The 8,261-nt window shown below is 33.9% G+C and overlaps 1 protein-coding gene across 1 annotated transcript in view; it reads left to right on the top strand.

Annotated features, from left to right (window-relative positions):
• Positions 1 to 1,134: 1,134 nt before the first annotated feature.
• The window catches only part of LOC111707912 (guanine nucleotide-binding protein-like 1), a 20,851-nt gene continuing 13,724 nt past the window's right edge, over positions 1,135 to 8,261 (top strand). The window contains exons 1-10 of the mRNA XM_023481099.1: positions 1,135 to 1,237; positions 2,053 to 2,164; positions 2,784 to 2,868; positions 3,129 to 3,184; positions 3,763 to 3,800; positions 4,070 to 4,148; positions 4,742 to 4,878; positions 5,181 to 5,279; positions 5,489 to 5,547; positions 7,821 to 7,996. Of these exons, the coding sequence (XP_023336867.1) occupies positions 1,168 to 1,237; positions 2,053 to 2,164; positions 2,784 to 2,868; positions 3,129 to 3,184; positions 3,763 to 3,800; positions 4,070 to 4,148; positions 4,742 to 4,878; positions 5,181 to 5,279; positions 5,489 to 5,547; positions 7,821 to 7,996 (911 nt within the window). The 5' untranslated portion in view covers positions 1,135 to 1,167. The remainder of the gene's footprint in view (positions 1,238 to 2,052; positions 2,165 to 2,783; positions 2,869 to 3,128; positions 3,185 to 3,762; positions 3,801 to 4,069; positions 4,149 to 4,741; positions 4,879 to 5,180; positions 5,280 to 5,488; positions 5,548 to 7,820; positions 7,997 to 8,261) is intronic.

An 8,261-nucleotide genomic window follows, 5' to 3' on the forward strand; every position in this document is an offset into this window, starting at 1 on the left:
TACGCTGATAAATGTCTGGTGAAACGCTCTTATGTTCTTTTTTTTGTGAAATTTGTTAGTTGTTCGCTCAAAACTAGAAAATCTAATTCTATGTTAATTATCATATATTATTTTATCAAAACATGATACCATGGCTGAAGATCTTCCTGTATGTCTTCAATACCTACGATACTCAAATAGTTCCGGTGAAACTTCCTTATCTTTCCAGTTTTTGTCGTTTTTTCTGTTTTACTTACTCGAGAAAAGCCTTCTTAAACTATGTATCTTTCGCCTGTCTTCTTAAAAATTTCAAAATGCTTTGCTCAAACTTCATAAAAATATGATCTTACACATTCAATTTCTGGTGAAACGCACGTTTAGTTTAGTTCAACTTTATGATTTTGTTTGAGGTCTGTCCTAGTATGCGATTTTTGGACCCCCCCCCCAGGCCCCCCACCCTCCTATCAATTTTGTACATGACCATTTATTTTTCAGCAAATTTATTATTATTTATTTTTTTGTTATTAAGGGTTAGGTTAGGTTAAGATACTTTCTGGGCCGAGCGCTGCGGCTAGGATGGGCTAGGGGGCCGAGCGCTGCGGCCACGGGTTAGGTTAGTTAAGACATATTTTTTTGTTATTAAGGGTTAGGTTAGGTTAAGATACTTTCTGGGCCGAGCGCTGCGGCTAGGATGGGCTAGGGGGCCGAGCGCTGCGGCCACGGGTTAGGTTAGTTAAGACACTTTCTGGGCCGAGCGCTGCGGCTAGGATGGGCTAGGGGGCCGAGCGCTGCGGCCACGGGTTAGGTTAAGTTAAGAAACTTCCTGTCACACCCATGTACAAAATTGATAGGAGGGGGGGGGTCCAAAAATCGTATACTAGGAAATTACCTTTGTTTGTCACTGATACATGAATTAGTCTTGTTTGATTAATTTATTCCCTGGTGCTTACTGCAGACTTCACTAAAAGTTGAAACACTTAAAAATAGTGTCAACTTATACTTATTCATCATACATCAGACACAAATACTTTATCTGATAAATAATTTATTAACTCTATGCGAAGCCCTGTGATTTTGCTTCTGTTATCGCTTAAATCCAATAAAGAATTATAAAATAATAATTTCACTAAAATCAAAGTTATAACAAGCATTTTGACGAAGAAAATTTATTTATTTTCAGACGTTAAAATGCCGAAAAAGCCTTTCAGCGGTAAAGCCAAGAAAGCACAACTTGCGGCTAAAAAGAATAAGCAGTTAGGTAAAAAGAGTAAAATGCACTGTTTAGGACCTACTCCAGGAAATCACCTACAACTCTACTTGAATATAAAATTTCAAGTCTAAAAAACTAACTTTGAAGAAGTTATGCTCTTTAGAAGATTTGAAATTAAAAAATATTCATGTATTTTTGCTAAAATATCTCCTTATTTTTTTCCAATAAATCAAATTATCTCTGAAACGAAGCTACTAGGGTAATACTAAACCATAAAAGATTCTAAAACTAGAGTGCATTATATATAAGATCATCATTGCGAGATTGTGAAAAAAAAGTATGACTTTGATAGCAAAAATATTCCTCAAAAACTTTCATAAATGTAAAATTTACGAAACAAATTTTAATTTTGCAATTTTGCAGATTTGAAACTTAAACCCTTTAGTTTTAGTGTTAATCAAAATTACCAAAATTGCGAAAAAACGTAGGATTTTAATATAATAAAAATACTACCCCAAATAATGATGATATAAAAAAAAATTCGGATAGAAGGGGGTCCATAAATCGTATACTGGACGGACCCACCTATATTTTTAACGAGCATCTTTACAGTTTGGAAATTTATTTGGGGTTAAAAATTTCTGGGAACGGGTTTTACGTGACGGACCCAAAATCCGTGTCAGGACTATCACTATCCGTATCGGCCTCAAATATTATGTAGATCCGAGACACTGAAATACGTACAATCATCTGATCAAAGTGCAAAGTCATGATTTCGTGAATAATTCCAAAATTTGGGTTTCAGAATGGGGTCCATTAGCGGTGCCATTCTCTCCAAAGTTTGTATTTGTCTGTTTTATTAGGCAAGCTTGTCGGCGGGAAAGGAAATCTACAAGTTCTGCAGAAAGATGGTCAATATTCCAGAAACAATTCCGCTTATACCGACGTTGAAGTCAGAAAAGAGAGTAAAAGCAGGTTTGTAACGTGATTTTTGTAACTATCGTTATAATTTTTTTATGTACCCTCCTTTTAAAAAATAAAGACAGGCATGTCCGATTTACAACGATACCCATCAAACCTTAATACTATGACTAATGTGGAAATTAACGCAGTTTCGATAAAGTTTGGAAAGAATATCATTGGGTTATTTTCCCCATTGTCCCGGCGGAAGCAAGATTATCGCAATTCGAATTGTTTTTCATGTTTAAAACCATATCTACTTCTTACTTGACCAGACAAAGCTCGTAAGGGTTTGTGTGTGTATAAGACATGGAGGGTCACATAAAATTATGCTTACAGTTCCTTTAAGAATTAAAAACTTGACCATACTGTATCCAACATCTTATTAGAATGTTTAAGATCGAAGGTGAATGATTAATGTATAATAATTTAAAGGGACTGTCGACGTAATGTTAAGTGACCTTTTATTTAACTTTACAAACTTTCCTCCTGAGTTCACGCAAGTTACTTTAATTGAGAAACAGCTATTGAAATTTTTCATTTAATAGATAGAAAAACGAGGATATCCTAAGTAATTTGACTTTGACTGTGACTGTGACTGTGACTGTGACTGTGACTGTGATTTTGATTTTAGATACGAACTTCAGTTTAAGAAGCAGACTCCTGAAGAATTAAGATTATCGAAGGAGAAAGCTATGCTTCCGTTATTACGAAATCAGGTTTGCAAGGATACATTATGTTGAAATTAAATATTGTTTTTGACATGGATTTTGTGCACACAAATACTTTATTGGTCTTAAGAATCCACACAAAATATTATCCTATAAATCCCTTTTTTTTTGGGGGGGGGGGGTGACAAACAGGAACGGTATTGTATGCGGGGGGGAGGTTGTGATCTCAGAATTATAATACTATCATAATTAATTAACATTAGAAAGAACAAAAAGTTTCCTATAAATTAAACAAGAGTTAATTTTAGGACTGCACTGCACGATCAGAAATGTACTTCGACAACTACCACGACTTTCCACAAAGGTAAGGGATCATTCTCTATAACTTCGCCTGAATTTGTGAAGCATGTAATTATAGTCATGGCTTTGCAGTTTGGCTTAAGATCCGAATTCGTCGGATCCGCAACATTTTGGCTTTTGGATCCGTATCCTCAATAATATTCACGGATTTAAACAAAGACCTGCTGAAGAAACTTTTTGCTCTCAAAATACAAATCTTAAATGTTAATATAACGAAAGATTATTATAAACTTTACAATCTCTGTGATGTGTTGTGTAATATGTATAGTTCATCAGGTTTAAGAAAAAAAATTTTAAAAATCCACGCGTCTCCAATAAAATTAAATCTTGAATAAATGCTCATGACCTGGTTCCAGTTTTTGAATCACGATTAATTTTTTTCGTGACTGATCTGGATCAGCATCAAAATGACATCGATTCTAAGCAGTAGTCTGCACCTCCTAGCATTCTTTTCAGACGTGTGACCACTAGTTGATATCTTAAAAATAAAACGTAATTATGACTAACAAACCATGGCATGGGTGAATAAACGAAATTTCTTCGTAATTCTTTTAATGTGTCTTGATAATATTATTTTTCTAGACCAACTTGGAACGGGGCCTGGAGCAAAGAGAAATTAGGAATCTTAATTGAAATGAAACATATTTTTTAATTTCGAATTAATACCTGTCTTTAAACCTTCACTGATTCATTAAAAAGAAATCATCTTTTTTGGACTAATCTTAAATCTGACCTTGTATTGATATGAACTCAGCAGAGCTCACGGAGATATTTTGTATTCTATTCTTTTTATGATTTGCAGTCTATGAATATATATATTTTTATTTCAACGTTGATTTACTTTATCTTATGATTTTTTCCCAATGTTGATTTTTGTTTTAACTGATAGAAATGAACGAGCAGCGTGTATTCCGACAGTATATCACAAGATTACTTAAATCTGATATAGATGTTCCGCGACCTGTCAGGTATTTGACTTCAGCAATCTGATATAGATGTTCCGCGACCTGTCAGGTATTTGACTTCAAAATATGGCGACGTTAGGGCATAAAATATGACTAGTCTCTTTGCTTTTTTCGCTTGATTTAGGAAAAGAAGTAATGCTTAGGGTAAAGTAAAAAGCATTTTTTTTTAATATAAAAGAATGAAGAAACTTGCCTTTTGATGTCCAATTTCTCTTTTTTCCCCAGACCTTCAAAAATCATTGGGTTTATCCTTAAAAATATACACCTGTGCAAATATTAACTCGATGGGTTATTAACTTATTACTTCTAAACATAAAGAATAAGACTTTAGGTGTATAGAGTATATATATATATAATTATTATTATTATTATTATTATTATTATATATATAAGCTTTACCTGAAGAGATCTGAGGAATTGGTTGGTACTCCTGGGGCACGAATTCGCTCTGGGATGGAGGTAGAGGGTTCGCGCCTGTCCTTCTCCTCCTGGTCGGGGAGAGAGAAGTTGTTGACATCCTGGAATATAAACCATTCATTCCTGTACTATATATTTATGAAAAGCCAAGATCAGCCTTATCATAAATTTTATTTTAGAGAAAAGGGTGCTGATGATACTGAGGAGGAGGAGGAGGAGGAGGATGCTGATGATAGAGAGGAGGAAAGCGAGGTTGGAGATGGAGATCATGAAAATCCTCGAGAAGATGCAGAAGAGGATCATGATTCACACCCAGGTTTATATTTTAATGATTTCAACAATAACAAAAATGATGTTCATAGAGTGTAAATTTCTACATATTTTTCTCAATACACATTTCCCTAATATGCAAGTTTATTTATAGAGATATCTTAATTCTTAGTGATCCGTTTTAAGAAGAAAAAATTAGCATATCTCTATCACTTCAAATGTTTTTTGTCAGAGCCTTTAAAAAAAGCGCGTTTATTTCCTGATTTTGTGAATTGACGACGTTTCTCATTTTTAAAAAATCAATGGAAGGTATATTTTCATATGTGCATTCTATATTAAATTGTCAAGGTGTTGTGAAGGAGTTTAGTTATTTTGAGTTGAATCTTGAGACTTGGAGACAATTGTGGAGAGTCCTTGAGAAAAGTGATATTCTCCTCATTATCCTAGGTTATTATTAAATTGTTACGACATGGGGCCGGGGGGGGGGGTTGTGTAATTTTTCATAATTTCCCGGGAATACAATATTTTATGCTGTGAGATGAATATCATAAACGAGTTTTCATTTTTGATCTATTAGCCAAAAGTGTGGGGGTGATTTCTTCAGGATTGGCGCGGAGGGATATTTTTCAAGAAAACATATACCCATGTAATCTTAGATGTACGGTACGCTGCTGCTACATTTCCACCCTCATTGTACAACTACATTTTATCAAAGGTACAATATACAGGGTTCCCTGCAAAGGATGAGACTTAAATGACGACCTAAAACCAATAATTGAACTTGATCCTCGGCCTTAAAATTTATGTTTTAAAGTGAAACTTAATTATTTGACAAAACTAAACTAGTTCCATGGAAGCAGTTATGTTTGCAAAAATATTGATCACACTGCTAAAAATGGACCATCAGGTTTCAAGTCAAAACACTCTACTGACTTATCTCAATTTTCAGAAAATGCCACCTAGGGAATTTTTAGCAAATTAGTTTTTAAGAAATTGTAGAAACCAGGTGCATTCACAGGTCTTAAATTAAACGAACATTTTGTTTCAAGGCTTTAATCTACATTTTCTGGGTTTTTTTGCGATATTTTTTAACAGTATATGGCATTGTCTCCAAATTTTTTTAATTTTTCTTAAACAGTCTTGAAACATTTTGTATCAAAAACTCAAACCCCTAAGTCAACTGCCTGACTGTCAAAATACGGACTAAAAAGTCTTTTTGATGTCATTTTTACTGGTTTTACTTTAAAAGGCTTTTTTAGGCAGTAATTAGGCTTTGATTTTTTTGCTGAAATATGTTTTATGACTATAAAGGAAAATAAAAAAAATTTGGGAACCCTTTCATTAACGGTTCTAAAAATATCGCAAAAAAACGCAGAATGAGCTTGATTAATCCTTGAAACTACAGTTACGTTTGAATTCAGACCTGAAAATGCACTTGATTTGTACAACTTCCTTAAAATGGATTTACTTAATATTCCCTAGGTGGCATTTTCTGAAAATTGAGGTTATAACTCAGGAGACTGCAAATAAATTTATTCTTAAGTAAAAATTTAGGTGTTCTGACTTGAAACCTGATGGTCCATTTTCAGCAGTATGTGATTAGATTCCGTACAGTAGTCTCTAAAGGAGGGGAGGAAGGCCAACCACATCAATCTCTAGTCCGAACCACATTCTCCTCATTTTCTCGTCCGAACCACCTCGAAATCCTCGTCCTTGAAAATAAGTACATTTTTTAAAAATATGGCGACGTTAGGGCATAAAATATGACTAGAATAAAGTTTTCCAAGGATTTTGAGATGTTGGAATCTTCAAATCCACGAGAATGATGTCAAACATTATTTAGGTTCAAAATTGAATCTCTTCTGCCTCCAAAATGGATAACTTTCACAAATAAAAATGTATACCAAAGAATTCGCATAAACATGGTCTTTATCTTTCCATTTCATCCCATACAAAATAATCATTGATTTCTGATTTATTTACAAATAAGGTAGATTTGTTGTCCCCACTAAGAAATCACTTCTGCCTGCCGCATGCTTAAAATAATAGAAAAAAATAATGTTCAATTTATATTATTCAAATCATTTGCTACAATTAATTGGTCACAACCCTATGAATTCAAACAGTATTTAATCATATAAAAATTGTAAGTCATATCTCTATTCTCTAACCCAAATTCAGCTGGAATATTACAAAAAGTTGTTTACATAGAGTTTGAGAATGTTTTCCGCGAAAGAAAGGGCTCTTGATAAAGACACTTTTTTGTAGAACATCGTTTATGGAGCATTTTTATTTTTACACAAATCTAAAATTTAATTGGGAAAATTTTATATTTCATCTATGCCCTAACGTCACCATATTTTTAAAAAATGTATTTATTTTCAAGGATCGGACACTTAAAAAAATAATATTGAAAGGACGAGGATTTCGAGGTGGTTCGGTCGAGAAAATGAGGAGAATGTGGTTCGGACTAGAGATTGATGTGGTTGGCCTTCTTCCCTTCTCTAAAGCCTCTTTCTGTTTGTGTAATCACGTAGTTCTTATAGAGTGTTATGCATAATTGGAGCCACATAACCATTCCATATTTTATCAATATCACTGTACAATTGGACTTAAAGAATTTGCGTTTTGCACTTAATGGATAAAATGTACACGGTATTATATTTTAAAACATCACAAAACATTTTCAGTCCTTTTCTGAAAAATAAATCTTGAAATTGATTGGTATAAAAATCAATGAGACTGGATCCTGTATCATCATTTCATTACAGGTTTTACAACTGTTTTGCGTAAAACTCTTGCAGTACAGAACATAGAATACGTTTGTTACATGCTGTACACTTAATAGTGCACTTGTTAGTCGTTATTTTCTGTCTAAAACTTCGTTAAACCTCAACGAAGTCAGTTACTTGTAACAAATATCAATCAATCAGTAATCACCAATTGAAAAAAATCTCAAATTTTAATCTTGATAAACTTTATTTTCAGGGAAAACAACTGATCGTTGTGTTAAACAAGATTGACCTGATACCCTCCCCCCTGGTGGCAGCCTGGAAGAACTACTTCACTACCACCTACCCAGGGGTTCACATCGTGTACTTTACATCATTCCCAGCTTACAACATGGTCGGGGTCAGGGAGAACAAGAGGGGGCTCAAGATCAGGTACTTAAATGGACTGTATACAGGATACAAACAAAACTCAAGGAGAGGGGTCTCGTATAAGATTACGGAATTTTGGCTGACGGGTTGTCCTTAAGTTAGAAAAATATCAACTTGATCTAAGTAATTGGTTATATTTGAATTGGATTACATTTATATTTATTAAACTGTAGAATTGGGAAACGACAATTAAGTAATCACATGTGTACTTGATGTTGTTCTAAAGCAGTAAAGGGGATGGTGGAGTTGGGACATTTGATGTAGTGGG

This window comes from Eurytemora carolleeae, unplaced genomic scaffold, assembly GCF_000591075.1.
Source record: "Eurytemora carolleeae unplaced genomic scaffold, Eaff_2.0 scaffold761, whole genome shotgun sequence".
NCBI classification, from domain to species: Eukaryota; Metazoa; Arthropoda; class Copepoda; order Calanoida; family Temoridae; genus Eurytemora; species Eurytemora carolleeae.